Genomic DNA, 20,961 nt, shown 5'->3' on the forward strand with positions numbered 1-20,961 from the left:
AAAATCAGTGACTTTTCTCAGACCCATTAAGGAGCTTAAGTCACAGGGCAAACTGCCACCTTGAAATCTGTAGAGACAGGAAGATCCTGAGGGTCACAGCTGAGATCTGCTTACCTGCTAGAGCCATAAACTGGTAGGAACACTTACACGGTAATTTTGACAAAGTGCTGGAGGCTGCATGTGGCCCTCACACTTTTGTGGCTTTTCCCTCCAGGAACCCCAGGTTCTCACAGTGAAGAGCCAAGGAAGATCCTCTCTTGGCCGTGGCAGGGGAAGGGGAAGATAATCATTATGAAATATGCCCAGAGCATTCTCCCTGTCAAAGGTCCGCTTTCCAGGGCAAAAGACTTTATGAGAACCTTATCCTACCTGGGAGGGCATTTCACTCTAGTCTGCCTACCTCACCAGAGTAGGGGAGAAAAGCCAAGACATACTTAGGAAGCTTACAGCCCAAGGACAAAGGCCCACTTAAAGACTAAAATTTAATAAGACTATAAAATACTTTCTCTCTCCCATACACTATCATCACAGCAATAGGGCTCCAGGATAGTGGATTATGGCTGACAGAGCTAAAAGACATAGACTGTCTCTAAGTAGGAAGACTTAGGAAGCCTAAAGTAAACATGAGAGACAAAAACCAGATGTTATAGGACTTGAAGTCTCCAATACCTGTGGCTACAACAGACATTAAACACAGCCCAACTCTTAGCCAGATTAACATAAAATCTCACACTGAAGTCCTATCTATCTCAATTCCTATTACCTGATGTCACGACTGGCATTCAACAGAAAATTACAAGAGAGGGGCTTTCCCAGCGGCACAGTGGTTAAGAATCCGCCTGCATGGGGACACTGGTTCGAGCTGGTCCAGGAAGGTCCCACATGCTGTGGAGCAACTAAGCCCGTGCACCACAACTACTGAGCCTGCATTCTAGAGCCCACGAGCCACAACTACTGAGCCCGCATGCCACAACCACTGAAGCCCGCGTGCCTAGAGCCGTGCTCCGCAACAAGAGAAGCCACCACAATGAGAAGCCAGCACACTGAGACAAAGAGTAGCCCCTGCTCACCACAACTAGAGAAAGCCTGCACGCAGCAATGAAGACCCAGTGCAGCCAAAAATAAATAAGTAAATAAATCAATAAAATTAAAAAAAAATTTTTAAAAAGGGAAAATTACAAGACATCCTAAAAGGCAAGAAAAAACAGAATCTATAGAGACAAACAAACAACAGAACCAGTCAGATATGACAGATATGTTAGAATTATCAGAAAGAGAAATTTAAAGTAACTATGACTAATATGTTAATGATTTGAATGGGAAAAGTAGACAACATGAAGGAATGATACATAATATAAACAGAGAGATGGAAACCCTAAGAAAAACTCAAAAGGAAATGCTAGAAATCAAAAACACTGAAACAGAAGTGAAGAATGCCTTATCAGTAGACTGGATAGGGCTGTGGAAAGAATCAGTGACTATGAAGATAGGTCAAAAGAAATCTCCTAAATTGAAATGTGAAGAGAAGAATGGATGAAAAAAAACCAGAACATTCAAAAACTGTGGAACAATTTCAAAATGTGTGGCACATGTACCCGAAATACTTGAAGAAAGAGAAAATTGAGTAGACAGCATATTTGAAGTAATAATAGCCAAGAATTTTCCAAAATTAATGACAGGTACCAAGCTGCAGATCCAGGAAGCTCAAACACTTAGCAGAATAAATATCAAAAACAAACAGACAAACAGAAACAAAAAGCACTACCTCTAGATATATAATATTCAAACTGAAGAAAACCAAAGACAAATAGAAAATTTCAGAAAAGAGCCAGAGAAAAGGAAAAGGAAACAATTCCAGTGGACTTCTCATTGGAAACCATGTCGGCAAGAAGCAAGTAGAGTGAAATAGTTAAAGTATCAAAGGAAAAAACCCCACCAACCTAAAAATCTATATTCAGTGAAATTACCCTTCAAAAGTGAAGGGCTTAGACATATTAAAAACTGAGGGAAATCATTGCCAGCAGATCTGCCCTATAAGAAATGTTAAAATGTTCTTCTGGGAAGGGGAGAATTATATAGGTCAGAAACTCTGATTTACATTAAAAAGGAAGGCTGTCAGAGAAAGGATAAGTGAAGAACAAAAAGAAATTATGTTTCTTTCTCAGTTGATCTAAAAGATAACTGTTTAAAGATTATACCATATGGATAAGTGAAGATGAATTACAGCAGTGTTATAGGGGATAGGAGGGAGAAATTAGGAATACTTGGTTGAAAGGTAACTGCAGTACTTGTGTAGCAATATAGTGTTATTTGAAGGTAGATTAGTTAAAAATATATATTGAAAGCTCTAAAAAAGTATACAAAAGAAGTATAATTGATATGCTGAGAGGAGATAAAATGGAATCATATAAAATGCTCAGTTAAAACCAGAGAAGGTAGAAAAAGGTGTAACAATTAATAAAAAATACAACAAATAGAAAAAGGTATAATTAATTATAAAAAGTAAGACCCTATTATATGTCATCTGTAAGGAAGCCACTTTAAATATAAAGACTTTGAAGGTTCAGAGTAGAGAGATGGAGAAAGATATACCATGCTAACATCAGAGTAAAGCAGAAGTAGGGGTATTAATTTCAGACAAAGCAGACTTCAGAAAAAGGAACATTTTCAGGGGTTGGACAAAGAAGGACATTGCATAATAATAAAGGGCTCATTTCTCCAAGAAGACATCCTAAACAATCCTAAACATGTATGCACCTAACAACAGAGCATCAAAATATGAGGCAAAATCTGGTAGAACTGAAAAGAGAAATAGACAAATCTGCTATTATAGCTGGACTTCAAGACCCCTCTTTCAGTAGTTGATAGCTCAAGAAAGCAGAAGTATCAGCTAGGATGTAGTTGACCTGAGTAGCCTTATTAATCAACATAATCAAATTGATGTTTATAGAGAACTCCGTCCAACAGCAGCAGAATACATATTTTCAAGTTCTAATGGAACATTCACCAAGAAAGGACACATCCTGGCTCTTAAAACACACTTCAATGTTTAAAAGAATAGACACCATACAAAGTATGTTCTTGGACTGAAATGGAACTAAACTAGGAATCAATAACAGAAAGATAGCTCTTTCTGTTATTGATCTTTCAGCTCTTTTTCTGAAAGATAGCTCTCCCAAATAGTTGGAAATTAAACAACATACTTCTAAATAATACATAGTTCAAGACATTCTCAAGAAAAATTTTAAAAATTTCTTTTGAATTAAATGAAAATTAAAATACAACTCATCAAAATTTGTGAAATGGTGCAAAAGCAGAGCTTAGAAGGAAATTTATAACATGCATATATTAGAAAAGAAGAATGATCAAAAATCAATAATCTCAGCTTCTACCTTAGGACATAGAGAAAGAACCATAATTTATGTCTCAGGCAAGCAGAACAACAGAAATCAAAATTAGAGCAGAAATTAAATGAAATTGAAAACAAAAAGAATAGAGAAAATTTTAAAATCCTAAAAGCTGGTTCTTTGAAAAGATCAATCAAATTGATAAACTTCTAGTCAGAATAACCAAGAATCAAAGAGAGAATACTAATATCAGAAACGAGAGATCAAAACTGTTCCTATGATCATTAAACGTATAATAAAGGAATACTATGAACAACTCTTTGCCCACAGTTTGATAATGTAGGTTACAGGGATCAATTTCCTGAAAGATACAAACAACCAAAACTCCCACAGAGGGAAATAGTCTGAATAGGCCTATGTCTATTAATGATGTTATTTTAATTTTATTTATTTTATAAAATGTTTTAATTATAGAGTGTTATAACATAATAAATTTGCTTATTTATTTAATAATATAATGATATTTAATACTTTAATAAATTATTAAAGAAAAATAATTAAAACCTTCCAAAAAGGAAAGTACTAGCTCTAGATGGTTTAACTGATGAATTCTACCAAACATTTAAGGAAGAAAATAATACCAATTCTCCACAGTCTCTTCCAGAAAATAGAAGAGAGAGCACTCAGAGCACTCACTCTGTGAGACTATCATTACCGTAGTACTAAAACTAGATAAAGACATTACAAGAAAGAAAAACTATAGATAATTGTTACTCATGAACATAGATGTGAAAATCCTCAATAACATAGTAGCAAAATGAGCCCAATGTATAAAAAGAATAATATACCACAGCCAACTGGGATTTACTCCGGATATGCAAGCCTGGTTCAATGTAATGTAATCCACCGTATCAAGCTAAAAAAGAAAAAAATGTATGCCAATATCAATTGGTACAATTTTGGCATTTGACAGATTCCAACACCTATTCATAATAAAATCTCTCAGCAAACTAGGAATAGAGGGAACCGCCTCAGCTCGATAAAACATACCTACAAACAGACTTTAGCTAATTGCTGGGAAACTGGATGCTTTTCCCCTAAGACCCCTCTAAGAACAGGGAAGGATGTTCTTTCTCACCACTCCTACTCAACATTTTACTGGAAGTCCTAGCTGGTGCAATAAGACAAGAAAAGGAAATACAATGTATAAAGATTGGGAAGTGTGGTAGACTGATAATGGCTCCCAAAGATAGGTTTACATCCTAATCCCCAGAACCTGTGAATATTACCTTTTTTGGGGGGAAAAAAAAGAGCCTTTGCAGATGTGTTTAAGGATTTTGAAATGAAGTTATTATTCCAGCTTATCTGAGTAGACTCAAAATGCCATCACATACGTCCTTATAAGAGAGAGGCAAAGGAATATTAAGCTCACACACAGAAGGGAAGGCAATGTGCAGGTGGAGACAGAGATTAGAGTGATGCAGCCAAGGAATGCTGGCAGCCATAAGAAGTTGCAGAGACAAGGAACATGTTCTCCTGAGAGCCTCCACAGGGAGGGCAGCCATACTCACACCTTGATTTTGGACTTCTGGCCTCCAGAACGGTGAGAGAATAAATTTCTTTTTCTCTAAGCTACCAAGTTTGTTATAATTTGTTACAACAGCCACAAGATATTAATACAGAAAGAAAGATATAAAACTGTTTTTCTCTGTAGATGACCTCTCTGTCTATGGAGAAAATCTCTCCAAAACAACAAACTCCTGAATTTACTAAGTGAGTTTACCAAGGTTTCGTGATACAAGATTAATATACAAAAATCTGTTTCTTTCCTGTTTACTGTAACGGGCAAACAGAATTTGAAATTTAAGAAAACTACCATTTACAATAGTAATTCATAATTGACATAGTTGGTATAATCTAATCTAACAAAATATAATCTGTACTTGACCTGTACGCATACCCGTTAGATTGCCTAAAGTTCAAAAATTGACACCACCAATTGCCACTGAAGATGTAGAGCAACAGGAACTCTGATTCGTTACTGTTGGGAATGCAAAATGGTGTAGCTACATTGAAAGATAATCTGGTAGCTTTCTTCAAAGCCACATATGGTCTTACTGTAAAATCTAGCAATTTCCCCCCTAGTTATTTACCCAACTGATTTGAAGATTTATGCCCACACGAAAACCTGCATATGAATGTTTATAGCAACTTTATTCATATTTGCCCAAAACTGACGCAACCAAGATAGCCTTTAGTAGGTGAATAGATTAACAAATGGTGGAACAGTTATGCAATGGAATACTATTTATCAATAAAAAGAAATGAGCCAGGAAAAGACAGAAGTGAATGTTAAGTGCATGTTGCTAAGTGAAAGAAGCCAGTCTGAAAGGCTGCGTGATTCCAATTATATAACATTCTGGAAAAGGCAAAACTTGAGTTAGTAAAAAGTTCAGTGATTGCTGGAGTAAGGGGGAAATGAAAATGTGAAGCATAGGGCATTTTTTAGAGCAGTGGAGGTATTCTGTATGGTACTGTAAAGATGGATATATAACACTATACATTTTTCAAAACCACTAGAAGATTCACTACGCGTGAACCTTAATTATGCAAATGAACACAGCCATTTAGGGGGTCAGGGGATTCCAGGATGGAATGCGCACTGTGGCCAAAGAATCAAACTGTATTACACATGTACGGAACAGCCTCACTGAAGGAGCTGGGAGAAAAGGTACTGAGCTACATATCTTTATAAATGAATTTAGTCTATAAAGCTTAGAGGCCAGTGAAACTGCACGTTAGCACTAGACAGTCGTTGATGCAGTGGTTTTCCTTAATGGTGTGGTTAACAATTCAGAGAACACGATACATGCATACTGGATGTGCATTAAATACATGGATCATGGATGGTGGGTGCCAGGTTCTCACCGTTGGGGTGGGAGTTTACAGATAAGCAAAGGGAGAGGGCTAGAACAATCCTTGTAATGGGTCAGAGTTGGAGACATCAGTATAACTCGTCTTTAGTTTAATATAGACGTAGATAGTTAAATATGGAATTGTAAATATATATGTATATATCAATGGGTCAGAATAGATACACACATTTTTCCTTGCTCAGTCAGCTGAGACGGCCTAAAAGCAAGATTCCTAGCAATAGCAATGAGTGCACCTACCACCAAGATCTTAGTTTCGAACGCTATTTTCCAATAAAAGGAACCAGGGCTCTTTGGAGAAATGGCTTATTCTTGGACTGGGGTGGAAAACATATAAGACGAGCCTGGAGCATCTGGTAGTACCAGAAAGTAAGTGCTTAAAAAAACAAAAAATCCACATTATGGTGGTGTGTCAAAGGAAGACAGGAAGCAACTGAAAGAACTCCCAATGGCCAAACCTAGAGCCGTTTGAGCAGCAAAATAAATTAAGTAATATTGGATTATAAACCCAAGTAAAGAATAAATATCTTTGAGTCTATATTCATATAAATAAATGATTATAAATAAATGAATAAATGGAGAAGAGACAAGTCTCTCATGCAAAAACATCCAAAGAATGTATGTCGCTGCTCCTCCCTGAAGGAAGTGGCTTGCAGCTCCCATTCCTAAAGTGTGGGATACCACTAAGGACTTCTTTCCAACGAGTACAGTATGGAAAATAGGAGGAAAGGAGTGACTTTTCACTGGAGAAACCTAGCAAGTACCACCTCCACCAGTGTTCAAGGTCAACTTCAACAGTGGGAAGTGATATTGTTAATATGTACCCTTGATGTGATGTGATGAAAATAGCACATTACCTCTGTGGTTTTCTTCCCCAAAAAACATGTAACCCCAGTGTAATCATGAGAAAAATGTCAGACAATGCCAGTTGACAGAAATTTTATGAAATACCTGACAAGTACTCCTTAAAATTGTCAAGGTCATCAAAATAAGGAAAGTCTAAGAAGCTGTCACAGCCAGGAGAAACCTATGGGGACATGACAAATGTATTATAGTATCCTGGATGAAATTGGATTCTGAGTAAAACTAAGGAAATCTAAATAAAGTATTATTTATCTAAATAAAGTATTATTTTGGTTTTAATAATACATCAATATTGGTTCATTAATTATAACAAATGTACCATACTGATATAAGTTGCTAATAATAGGGGAAACTGAGTGTGGGGTATATGGGAACTCTCTGTAATGTCCTCGTAATGTTTCTGTAGATCTAAATCTGTTCTGAACTTAAAATAAATAAATAAAATGGTATTTTCTTCTAAGCCACCTGCCCAATTTTGTTACTGGGACTGGAATGAAACCCCAAACTGTCTTCCTTTTCCCCATTAGTCAGTTAAACATGGAAAATATTATAATTTGCTTTTTCTTGGTAACTGTGGCTACCCACCCATCCACCCATCCACCCATCCAAAATTTATTAAGCTTCTCATGTGTGTCACGCTCTGGGGATACAGAAGTGCACAGGAAAGGTATAGCACCTGTCTTCAAACAATACAGTCAAGAAAGGGGCACAAACAATGTATAGGCCACCATTACAGCTCCGGGGCTGCTATCGCTACCACGGTAGGTGTTTTCTTCTAGGTGTATTAGGAAGACAGTCTCCTCCGTAAGGGAGTTTGGCTCTTTTGGTTAACTTTAGATGGTGTGATTTTTAAGTGACCGTACCTTTTTTTTAGGCCTCTAAATATGGCCTTGGTCTTCTGTCTTAATAATCTTCTCTTCTGAGATGCTTAGAAGAATTCAGATAGATCCAGTGTTGTACCCAAAAGCCTTCTAGTGAATCAGAAGACAGTGTCACCTGTTAGGAAAACACATCATGGTTGCAGTGTGAATTTTTTAGTAATGTTCCTCTCACCTCTTACATCTGTTTGCGGACTTTCATTTCTTCTCTTTGCTTGTTATTTCTGATGTTGTAGGTGCCAGGCATTGGTCGTGGAGTCCCATTTATTCACTCATTCATCACCTTAGCACATGCCTACCTCAGGGCCTTTGCATTTGCTGTTTCCCTGCTTGTGGTGCTCTTTTCACAGAGTCCCTTCATCAGTCTCTGAATTTTACTCATCAGAGGTGCCTTTATGGTGACCATTTAAATACAGCTACCTCTCCCCAAATCCGTCACTCTCTTTCTCGTTATGTTGCATTATTTTTCTTCACCACACTTCACCTGGCCTTTGTTACATAGTTCTGTGTTTATTGTCTTTTTCTTCTAGAGAATCTAGTCACAAGGGCAAGAACTTGGTTTTGTGTCATGATCTGTTCCCAGCATGTAGAACGGCATCCAGCACATAGAAAGCGCTCAGTGAGTACTTCTTGAATGAATGCAGGCATGACAGGCACATCTCCATTTCCCCAAACGGGCCTACAGGCCCAAAGGAAAAAAGGCTTCCAGTGACCTGCTTGGATAGATCTGAATTCCTGTGGTTCTTACACAGATTGCAGCCCTACCTAGGTCTTTGCTCCATTTCTGTTTGTATAACACTTGACAGTTTTCACAGTCTTTTCACAGAGATTGTCTCTTTTGATTCTTTGTGTAACACTATGAAGCAAGTAAGAATTTCCAGACATGTTTTATAAATGAGAAAGGTTAGGCGATGGAATTTGCAAGGTAAATACAGTATCTGGCAGAGCTGGAAACCAGATCTCCTGACCTCTGGCTCACCAAGTGACTACCCAGGATTTATGTTTCCTCTATACCTGCTCATAGCATGTATGCTTTTGAGGGAAAGGGCTTGAATGATATGTGTTTATATTTCCCACTGTGCCTTTCACACAGTGTGCTTGCTGAAGGTGTGCTGATTTGAACCTTTCTATCCACAGGGTAGTCCTGGGCGTGTCTTTTGCAGTTGAAACCAGAGGGGAGAGTTTTGGCCACTTCTTGTCTCCACTTCTTTTGACCATTTCTTTGACAGACCTGGGAGAATCTCAGAGATTAGTCTTACGTAGGGTTCCACAGATTTTGTGTGCGAGGGCCATGCACTGGCCCAGGAATCACCTAGGAACCTTGTTTCTGTTCAGATTATGATTCAGTTGGTCTGGTGTAGGGCCTGAGAGTCTACGTTTTATTTGTTTATTTTTTAAACAAACTTTTTAAAAAAATTTATTTTATTTAATTTACTTGTTAATTTTTGGCTGCGATGGGTCTTTGTTGCTGTGTGCGGGCTTTCTCTAGTTGCAGCGAGCGAGGGCTACTTGTCAATGCAGTGCACGGGCTTCTCATAGCGGTGCCTTCTCGTTGCCGAGCATGAGCTCTAGGCACGCAGGCTTCAGTAGTTGTGGCACGTGGGCTCAGTAGTTGTGGCGCACGGGCTTATTTGCTCCGCGGCATGTGGGATCTTCCTGGACCAGGGATTGAACCTGTGTCCCCTGCATTGGCAGGTGGATTCTTAACCACTGCACCACCAGGGAAGTCTGAGAGTCTACGTTTTAAACACGTTCCCTGGTAGTGCCTGTGCTGCTGATCTGTGGTCTGCATGGAGCATTGTGAGGATGGTTCACCACCTGAAGGATGGAGTCTGTGTTTGGCTGTCTGACTGTGTGACCCTCAGTAAGTTTCTTAGAGACTCTATAGCACATGGGTTAAGCTATATTGCTTTGGTTAGAATTCTACCTACCCCCTGCCCTTACTGTGTGACCTCAAGCAAGTTACTTTACACTTCTGTGCCTTAATTTCCTCTTTAAAAATGGGGATCATATTAGTACTTATACAGTTATTGTGAGGATAGGTTGAGTCAGTACTTACAAAGCACCTAGAACAGTGCATAGTGCACGGCACTCAGTGACTCTTAACTATTATTATCCTCTCTTTGTCTCCTTGTGCTATTTTGTTTTGGGTTTCTATTCTGCAGAAACCTACATCAATAGGTTTAAGATACATTTAAGAGACAGGAAGTGTTTAAAATATTTGCAAGTTGAAAATGCATGGTGTCTTTCATGAAAATCACAATCTGGTTGGAAGACAGAGCTTTCGTTAACGAACAATGCAGTAGGAATCAGCTAATGATGGTTCTCCTTGTGTTGTCACAGCTGTACTGGGTACTTTCTATCACACGTAAGAATATGAGTAGGCCCTCCGGTTTTGTCGTAAAGTGTTATGATATATGATGCTAAGCACAGGGCATGAAATTGTTTCTATTCCTCTGAGTTTTGCGTTAAATAAACCAACTTGGTTTTAATTGCTGATATGGAAATATAGAGACAAGAGCTCCAGGGATCAGTGAGAATCCATTTGGTGCCTAATTTAATCCATCGTATGGTCAGGGGAAAAAAATGTGGACAGAATGATTTTAAAGAGAGATTTGGTTTTAGTTTTTCAAATAATTGATGAAAAATAAAGTCGTGTTTCTCAGGAAAAAGAATTTACACAACTCGTTTCTTCCACCGACTCAAAAGTATAAAAAATAAGTTTTTTAATTAACATGGAGATTTTTCTTCCTTTTGTTTTAGGATCAGATTTTATTAAGACCTCTACTGGAAAAGAAACAGTAAATGCCACCTTCCCAGTAGCTATAGTCATGCTACGGGCCATTAGGGATTTCTTCTGGAAAACTGGAAACAAGGTATATTATTGCCAGCAAATCTTTCTTCGGAGTAAAGATAATGTTATTTACAATTCTCGTCACAGCCACGATAACTGTCTTTATAGGCATTATAGGCAGATGGTGTGAGTGCGTCACCTGTATTAAGATAAACGTTTAATTTACCTTTCACTACCAAAGCATACATTCGGGGGGAAACTGCGATTCACAGAAAGTGAGTATGAGTGTGGGCGTTAGGATGTGTGATCAAGGTGTAAACTCACCTTGTGTCCTTTTATTAACCGAAGACAATTTTATCACTGACGAGAGATTCCTAAATGGGTTCCTTAACGAACTAATTCTGCTGCAACACAGAAACTTTCTGGTAAGGCGTTGGCCAGAGAAAACAGGTTAATGCAGAAATTAAACTTCTTGAGGAATGGAAAGAATTGCAGAGTAACATTTATTGAATGATAAGCTGTGGTGGTGATATGAAAAGTATGCAATATAATGGGAAATAATCTTTTCCTGTCATTATTGAAGGACACACATAAATTGGTTTTTCTGTTAGGAAACCCCCGGTCCAGAAAAACTTATTACTTTTAATAATATGAGGTGAAGAGAAAATTCTCGAGGAGATGAACTTATTAAACAAAATAATGAAATGCTGTGAAACAGCAGGGAAAAGGTAGCTAGACGTTATATAGCTCTTGAATTAAATATCCACTTTTGCGTTTTATGGCAGCTGGAGGTGCTCTTCGGAAGACTGTTAAGCTGAGGAGGGTATATGCTCGCTTTTCGAAAAATAATACATATTTTTGAAACATGAATTTAAAAGGAAAAATGCGTATGAGGTTTTTTTTTTTTTAAAATGAGTTTGGATTTTCCTTTTCACTTCAAGTTGCTTGTTTAGCTGCAAATTATCTCAAAGGATTTTTTTTTTTAACATCATTGGCGAGAAAGGTAATTTTTATTTTTAAATGAGACTTTCCCTTCCTGAAAGGCATCTTTTAAAAGCAATCTCTTGATTTCTGCTGAATAGAAACCCCAAAAAAGAACTTTAATCCTTTGCCAGCTGGTTGTGATGACTTTATATGTGACTGTATTTCAGTTTATTTTGGAATCGGAGACCTTTTTAAGAAGGTACCTGGGTTTGAGAGGAAAGGAACTCCTTGCAGCATTTGCTCCTTCAGAATACCTTCATACCTAGAAGAGTACAAATAGGATAAATACCTACACGGTGACCTACATGTGAAAGTTAACCCAACTTGAGTAACCTCTACTTGGTAGCCTTTCTGCAATGGTCCAAATTAAAAAATAAATAAATAAATTATAAGAAAAGCTGTAAGAATGAGAACTCCAGCTTTGGGCCCCCCAAATGAGACCACCACCACTCACTCGATCAGTGGTTCTTACTCTCAGCCAAAGAACATCCCAATAGATGGGAAGCTTCTTATCCTTCCAGATGCCTGGGTCCTCACCCCGGCAGTCCTGGATCAGTCTTCAGGCATCTCTACGTTTCATAAACTCCATAGTTGGGGCTGAGATTCTCCAGTGGGGGCCCAAGTCCTGTTTTGTTTTCAGTAAACATTCATTGAGTCGTTACCTGTGTGCTATGTTAACGTATGTTAAGTGCTAGGGATACAAAAGTGAACATGCCCCTTCTCAAAAGAGCCCTTACACAAGAATTGCAATAAAAGTTTTAAGTGTTCAGTGTTCTAGATCAGGGTAGTGAGGGAGGAACATTTTGCTGTCTTTCATTACTTTCTTTTTAATTGTATCCCTCCTTTCCTCAGCTAATAAATAAAGTTCATCCTGGTTTTATTGAGAAACAGGTACAAGTCAATTCATATTCATCTTGATCACATTTGATTTCACATAGGACCTGTGTGTGTATCTGCAAATCAGGGGCATTTTTTTGGATTGTTGACAAGCTGCCCGGGCAGCCCTTAGACTGTGACGCTTCCACATCATTGATTTAAGGGTGTTTTAAAATGTGACAGGCCGCCTTCCAGACCATGATTAGTGTCACTCCTGAGAAGCAGAGGCTTGATATTTCATAGCTGATTTCACTGCAGATTTATGTTTTCCATATTCTCTCCCTTAAAAAAAAAAAGGATAAACTTAACGCTAGAAACTGTCTTTCGAAACATTGCCAAATAGATTTGCTGACACAACTGAATTGTATAGAAAAATCTATATGCAGCACTGCCTAATTGACAGAAAATGCTCCTGTGATTAACGTGTATGCTAATATGAGCTAAAATTTATTCTTTTTTTTTTACCTCATCTCAATAAATAACCTGACTCTACCTATCTCCCCGTACTCCCCACACCTCCCCTCACTTTTTTTAATTGTTCTTTTGAAGAAATATCATTTTATTTTATTTTATTATTTATTTAATTTTTGGCTGCGTTGGGTCCTCGTTGCTGCATGCAGGCTTTCTCTAGTTGCGGCGAGCGGGGGCTACTCTTCGCTGCGGTGCATGGGATTCTCATGGCGGTGGTTTCTCTTGTTGCAGAGCACAGGCTCCAGGCACGCAGGGTTCAGTAGTTGTGGCTCGCGGGCTCTAGAGCGCAGGCTCAGTAGTTGTGGCACACGGGCTTAGTTGCTCCGCAGCATGTGGGATCTTCCCGGATCAGGGATCAAACCCATGTCCCCTGCATTGGCAGGCGGCTTCTTAACCACTGCACCACCAGGGAAGTCCCTCCCCTCACTCTTACAGGGTCACTTGGGCTCCAGAGCGATAGGCAGATATGGTTCGAATCTCTGTACGGCTGTTGCTTAGCTGTGTGACGTGTGTCCGAGGCAGGGAAACCGGTTAGGAGGCTTCTCCCGATGTTCCAGTGAGGGCTGATGAGAGTCTAAACTAAAACAGTGGAAGGGAGAGTAGAGAGGAAAGTACGTGTGGAGATAGACGAGTTCAGAGGATGGGATCGATGGGACTTGACTTGGTGGGTCACTGGATGTGATGTGAGGGACGTGGTGGAGTCCAGCTTATTAGGAGTTTCTGGGTTGGGTTTGCTGACCTAAAGCAAGTAGACCGCTAGCTATTTCTCCGCCAAAGCTGGGCTTATTTGAGATCAGCCACCATGGCGAGCCACATGTAAGTCCCTGCAGGGCAAGGAAAGAAGTGTGCTTTTAGAGAGGAAAAGGAAGACAGCGTATACTAAGCAAGGAGTCCGGGTCTTTTCATTGGCTGAGTCCTTTGCAGAAAAGGAGTCTTTCTTCTTCCTGTCAGGCTCTGTTATCCAGGAGTTAGAACCCCCGCTTCTGGTCTCCCGACTCTATTTAATCAAGGCTTCTGTTTAATCATTTTTTACAGGTTGATAATGGGACCATTCATTTATCGTGTCCCTTCTCTGGCATTCTGTTAGCAATCGCCCCCTGCTGGTGCCACCTGTCAGAGCAGCCAAACTCTGAGTGGTCGAAGGCATGAGCTTTAGTTCTTGGGCTTTGGGTGTTTACTGTACCGGATAGTCAAGTTCTTGAGACAAGCATATCCAAATAAGCAGGTTTTACTGTATATAGGACACGTTTATCATTTTCGAATGGACCCAGGGACATCATTTGCAAACATCAGATATTGGCCGAATTGTGCCGTTTTGTGGTCACCTTCAGAGACTACTGAAGTGTAAAGGTCCCCTACACCGTCTTTTTCACCTGTGCTTTTTTAACTGTTTGGCTGCTCTACGTAACTTGGTCTACTTACAACTTAGAAAAAGAGTCCCTGCAGTTAAGTTGATTAAAGTAACTGTCACCTCTCCTTGCTGGTTGCTGCTAATTTGTTTAGTGTGGCCTCACTGAGTCTCTCCTCTGTTTTAAACCCACATATGTCTCTTTTGCAGCTCAGGATGGAGGGCTGGAAGGTGTACACTTCTTCTGGCCTCCTGGTAGAAACGGAGAATGCATGGGCTTTTGTGATATGTTTTGCTGTTTATTGACACCTCTCTTGTTTATCCCAGGTTCACAGCTATGGTCTAGATGGTTGAGGTTTATGACTTTCCAGTAAGTGAAATGTTAATGAGGGTCATTAACTCTCATTAGTGTCTCAGAGGCAGTGACATTCTTCCCATTAATCTTGGAAAAGTCGTTTTGTAGTGTAAATGGGCATGAGTCAGTGCTCTAAGGTCTTTTGCGGGGGGGCTGGGGGAGGCGGGGGGACACGCGAAATAGGCTTTAGAAAAGAGAGGATGGAGACCCCGTATTAACACGGGACCAGTTTTTAAAGCAACCCAGTAACAATGCTAAGCATTGCTCTCTTTCCCACCTCCCCTTTTAGGTAGGCTTTAAGCCGGCAGGAGGCATCCGCAGCGCGAAGGACTCCCTTGCATGGCTCTCTCTCATAAAGGAGGAGCTAGGGGATGAGTGGCTGAAGCCAGAACTCTTTCGAATAGGTGCCAGCACTCTGCTCACGGACATCGAGAGGCAGGTGAGGAGCAACCCATTGTCCTTGGAACAAACTGACAAGTATTTTTGAGAAAGAAATAAAAAGGCACTTATTGGGTTGAGAGAACTGGAGATGGAAACTCATCTGATGACCTCGTTGTACACAGCCTCTGCCTTCTCCCAAGCAAACCTCCACCTCAATAGGTTGGATGGAGATTCTGCTGAGTACATAAGGTGGGGTTTTATAATGAAATGTTAACTAAAATTATTATGTAATACTGTAATTATTAATTGATATGTATAGTAATATAATAATTAATGACTAATTAAACTCTGCTTTCCCCACAGATTTACCATCACGTGACTGGAAGATATGCAGCTTATCATGACCTTCCCATGTCTTAAATCAGCGACGAATTCCAGAAAAGTCCTTTACTATTTTTCTGCGTGATTGCTAAAACTATTTCATTAAAAAAATGAGGGAATAGGTAACTGACTTTTTTCCCTTAAAATTTCCATTGAATTTAACTCAAAGAATGAACACACATGGTCCCCATTTCAGGCATGTCTGAAATGGTCTTGATTACTAGAAGATCTCCATTGTTAATTTTGTGAAGGTGTTCTCTTAAGAACTCTGAGTAAATTGTTAATGATAGCTTTGACAACATTAAATTCTAAGGAAGCAAGAGGTTGACTTGCCCAAGAACCATGCTGTAGCAGAAGAAAATGCAGCACCCCTGAACCGCTCTTGTTTTCTCACTGACTTCAAGATTCACTTACTCGGCACTAATTTCCTGCCCTGAAAATCCGTCTTTAATTTTTGCAGCAGATACGCCCTTCTACTAATTGTTTTGCTAATGAAATTTCTGTCATTGTTATGTGAAACTATGGATATCATGGAAGTTTTTAATTAAAAAAATTCCTGTAGTTGTTTATTTTTAAAAAACCTTTCAATTGTAGTAATACATATTGAAAAGTTAATCCATTAAACATATAAAGAGGTTTTATCAATGACTTTCTAGTAGAGTCCTTGGGTATTTATCTCAGATAAAGCACCTCAGTACATTACTAATAAATACAACTTATGTCTGTATTCTGAAACTTTCTCTGATAGAGTGAATAGGGAAGAAACAGCAGACACTAACAGCACTTAGTATGTGCTAAGCTCCTTATGTATATCAATTTATTTCACCCTTATTTAATCTCTGTTACAGTAAGATTAGTACAGTAACGTTTTTAATCCTCACAACAGTCAGTACTGATGTTATCATCCTTTTATACAGATGAGGGACTGAGGCACAGAGAGCTTAAGCAACTTGCCAAAGGTCACAGAGCTCAGAATTAGCAGAGTCAAGAATCAAGCTGAGGCAGGCAGTCTGGCTCCTGAGTCTGTGCAGTCGCCCCAGGTATGTAAAACTGTCCCCTGGCACCCAAAGACTAATAGACAGAGCCCCCGGTCAGCTATGGGGAATGGTCATCTGCTTTGTGGGCTGCCGGTTCCTTTACTGTCTCTCTCAACTGCCCACCTCCACCTTTTTGGCTTGCTAGCACCTCTGCCACATTATAGAACTTAAGTTTTCTTAAATGGTGATTTTCACGGAGAGCATCTTTTTCTTCCTCCCTGAACAAGTCTCCAGCTACTCATAAATGGAAAACTCTGGACTGAGGAGTTGGTTTTGGTTTCATCTTCTCATCTGCTGAATTCTAGCCCAGCCTCTTCCTCTTTCTAGCTTTGTGACATTAGTCCAGTCTATTCACATCTCTGGACCTCAGTTTCTTTATCTGTAAAATAAAGGGGTTGATGCAGATGATATCAAGATTCACTCAGAGTTCAATTTTTCTTACCCTAAAGATAATGATAACACATCCAAGAAAATGGTACATGGCTCTAAAGAGAAAACACTTTTGCAGCAATCTAAATTAGAATTTGCCTCTCAGTAGTCAATTAGGCACATCCCTCAGAGCACCTCTCTAACTGTGAGTGAAATGATTAAAAATAAGAGCAGAAAAGATATTCTGCTTTCCCCTCACACCCTAGCAGAAAGCGAACTTTTGACGCAGGCCTTTGGATGTGGTCAGCGGCTCTGAATGCCGTTTCCACCTTCATAACATGCTGGTCCACGTGCCCACCAGCACAATGGCCAGTCACCTTTGGAGAAGAAACTTTTCAGAAAAGTAATTACATTCCATCACCTTTGAAGCTATTCCAATTTCACAGGGGTTTCTGTTTTCCTCCCATTAAACCCAGCTGGTCATTTCAGTTGATCAAGTGAACAGGCATCATTATCTTCAGTTCTAATTTATATGAGGCGTCCACTGAAATTGACCTCTGCGGACAATTATAGATTCACATAGGAAATTAAGACCAGTGAGCCCCTCAAACCTATTAGAGGCTGATGAACATGGCCTGATCTAAAGGTAAGTAATCATATATTTGGGAGGACAGTTTATTCCAAGGACTATCAGACACTTCATCAGGAATGTCTGCCCCTTACTTGGCTCTTGAAATCAAATATAACACAGATGACTTTAACAGGAAGACAGTAGTAAATGTTGGTTGCCATGAAAACATAAGAGGAAGAGGTCATTTCTGAGGTGACCATGATTTACTACAAGCCGATTTGGATACTTCAGGACCCGGGGACCAGATGCCTTATACAATCAGCAGATGAGTCACCCCATGCTGTGTTTAAAGCTTCTAAGTTAATGAAAGCAACCCCCAGCCCTTCTCACAGAAATTACTGCAGTTGTTCAATAGGCATATTTAAGCCTTAAAGATGTGTTAAACAACCAATCATATAGTTTAGGGGTCTAAAGAGACTTTAGAGAATATCTAGTTCTACGTTTTCATGAGAAAAGAAACCCAAAGTGGGGCTGTCACTTATGCAAGGTCACACAGAAAGTCAGAGCCGAGCCCGGAACTTAGATCCCCCTCATGCCATGACATATTTCACAGGACAGAGCCAGGGCTTTGGAATTAAAAGTGTCTTACTTGTTCATACACTGTGCCATACCAGATATTATGTTTGTTGTCATGTGAATTTCAGACTTTCAAGACTCAACTTTTGTCTCTAGTCATCTTCTAAATGGTGTCTTGGAGAAGACCAACCATCTAAATCTAACCGATAGTGTGGTTAATTTAATCTGTTAGACTTTCACAATTTTGGGTGATCTCAAGAATTGACTGTTTTTTGTTTTTTTAAAGAGAGTTGAATGTTACTTTGTGAGTTATTATTTTTAAAATTTTATTTATTTTTTGGCTGCGTTGGGTCTTTGTTGCTGCGCGCGGGCTTTCTCTAGTTGCAGCGAGTGAGGGCTGTTCTTCGTTGCGGTGCGTGTGCTTCTCGTTGCGGTGGCTTCTCTTGTTGCGGAGCTCAGGCTCTAGGTGCGTGGGCTTCAGCAGTTGTAGCACGTGGGCTCAGTAGCCGTGGCTCACGGGCTCCAGAGTGCAGGCTCAGTAGTCGTGTCGCACGGGCTTAGTTGCTCCACGGCATGTGGGATCTTCCCAGACCAGGGCTCGAACCCGTGTCCCCTGCATTGGCAGGCGGATTCCTAACCACTGCGCCACCAGGGAAGTCCCTTTGCGGGTTATTTTTGTTTGTTTTGTTTTTAAGAAAAAAGAGGGAGCACTTATTTGAATTCTAGTTGGTCTACCAATGGAGAGAAAATGACTAGTGTAATCACAAAACAATTTTGTAATTACAGTATCTTTGCCTCATTCTGGATTGTTTCAGCACTAATGGGAAATATAGGCAAATTAGTTTGCATGAACTATAGCTTCTAAGGAGACCTGTGCAAAAACAGGAACTGTTATAATATCTGTCTGGAAGGGCAGCCTCACAGTGACACAATGGAGTCTCCGTCCTAATTGAGCAGAACAGTGGCTATGTCACACACATATGTCTTAAACCAAATCAGTTTCTTTGGAAAAGTCAACGTACACTTCTAGTACAAACAAAACCAACACGAATTTTTCTTCCATCAACTTGATCCTTTTTTGACACAACATAAATAGGACCAGGATGCAGAGTTAGAAGAAGAAAGAATTTGAATAGATCCTACTTTCAAAGGAAATGAAACGTTATGCCCATTTTGGCACTAGGAAAAAGGTGTGAGGTGAAATCCATTTCTCATTTGTTTTCCTGATCGTGCTCAAGAGTCTTGCTTCCCAAAGGAAAATATATATTTTATAACCACCACCAAATGATCCTTTCCAGAAATGACCGCAGGTAACATCTGGCTGATATATAAAATACATAGTAAAAATAATCATTTTTAATTAACTAAACCCTGCTCAGGAGAGAGAGAGGAATGTCCATCTGGTCAGTTCTTATTTAATGGGGCAAATGAGGATTAGAATGTTTAATCCAATATATATGAAATACTTGGTGACCTTACGATGAACTAAAACTTTCTTTAGGAAGAGGAACGGGGTGAAGAGGAGGAATCAGAATATGTAGAAAGAACAGACCTAAAATTTGATTTTTTATTTTAGGAAGTACATCTCATACTGTAAAACATAGGTAGAATATAAGAAACCTAGGTTTTTTGGCGTTAATTTCTATGGTTCCGTGATAGAAAATGTGTTTCAATTAAACTGAACAGTCAAATGAGGTTATGTTTTACTCTAGCTTGACAAGGATGATGAGTTTTTAAAAAGTCTTAAATAAAGGTAAAAGAGACTGAGGTTATTTAGCCTGAGGAGAAGATTGAAGGGTACTTGATGTCTAACATTCCCCGGGAAAAGAAACTTCCCTATGGGATCTTAGTAAGCAAGAGTCCTGTATCCCCTCAATGAAGAAGAAATGAGTTTATGCTACATGTGAAGTTAAGCTAGTTCTAGGGAAGAACTCCTTTAATGCTCTGAAATGTGTAATTGAGAAGGTACATCTTGCTATTCCATCCTCAGAAGTAAGTTCTCCTTTGATTGGGGTGGTTTAGTTGTGCTGCCAAAGAAAATGGTTCTCAAACTTCAGCGTAGAAAAGAAATACCAGGAGAGTTTATAACACAGAATTCTGGGCACCACCCCCAGAGCTTCCAATTCAGTAAAATTTTCATTTCCAAGAAATTCCCAGGTGATGTCGATGCTCTGATTCAGGAACCCCACTTTGAGAACCACTGTATGCAGCTCCTAGATTCCAAAGTAACTGTATCCGTTCAGTGGTAAAGTCCACCAGCAGCAGCCCTTCTTTATCATGAAACTCCAGGATAAATGTGTATATTTGATCGCTTTTCATAGCCAAGAACAAGAGAGGGAACAATGGAGGTAACATTATTCCTTAATCCTTTCACAGTAGACAGTGAACTTGATCACACTTCGGGCTTAAAAGCAAGCTTTGGAGATTAGCATTAAACTTTTTAGATGAGTTTAGAATCATCACCCATGAAATCTTCCAAAGGATTTCAGCAAGTCTGGATAGTAAGATTCAGCGGTATTTGATTTTACCTCTTAGGAATGCTTTAACTTTTGATGCTTCTCGTATAACTGCACTTAAAACCAAGACCTATTTTAACAGAGCCCATTCTTTAACTTATATTTAAAACATATAATGTTCTAGGAGAGGGACATATCACAGATACTTGGTATCTTAGTGTGAAGTTACTGTGTATACGTGATCTCTAGACTGGGAGCTAATGAAAACATTAGGTCCTTGGTCTTTTCAAGGTTAGTGGGTGTTTTAAATTTTTTTGTTTTTGGGTTTTTCTTGTTTGTT

At 39.3% G+C, this 20,961-nt stretch overlaps 1 protein-coding gene across 3 annotated transcripts in view; it reads left to right on the forward strand.

Moving 5' to 3' along the window:
* Window positions 1-20,961, forward strand: part of DERA (deoxyribose-phosphate aldolase) — a 258,807-nt gene that overhangs the window by 86,819 nt on the left and 151,027 nt on the right. For 2 of the 3 annotated variants that reach the window (XR_009521156.1, XR_009521155.1), the window contains exons 7-10: window positions 10,786-10,898; window positions 15,140-15,289; window positions 15,595-15,734; window positions 16,530-16,652. Coding sequence is in view for 1 of the 3 variants with exons in the window: in XM_060024346.1 (XP_059880329.1) it covers window positions 10,786-10,898; window positions 15,140-15,289; window positions 15,595-15,651 (320 nt within the window). In the remaining 2 variants the exon portion in view is untranslated. Of the gene's footprint in view, window positions 1-10,785; window positions 10,899-15,139; window positions 15,290-15,594; window positions 16,279-16,529; window positions 16,653-20,961 lie in introns of those variants that run through there. The other variant, XM_060024346.1, reaches the window with a different exon arrangement.

This window comes from Delphinus delphis, chromosome 11, assembly GCF_949987515.2.
Source record: "Delphinus delphis chromosome 11, mDelDel1.2, whole genome shotgun sequence".
Taxonomy (NCBI): domain Eukaryota; kingdom Metazoa; phylum Chordata; class Mammalia; order Artiodactyla; family Delphinidae; genus Delphinus; species Delphinus delphis.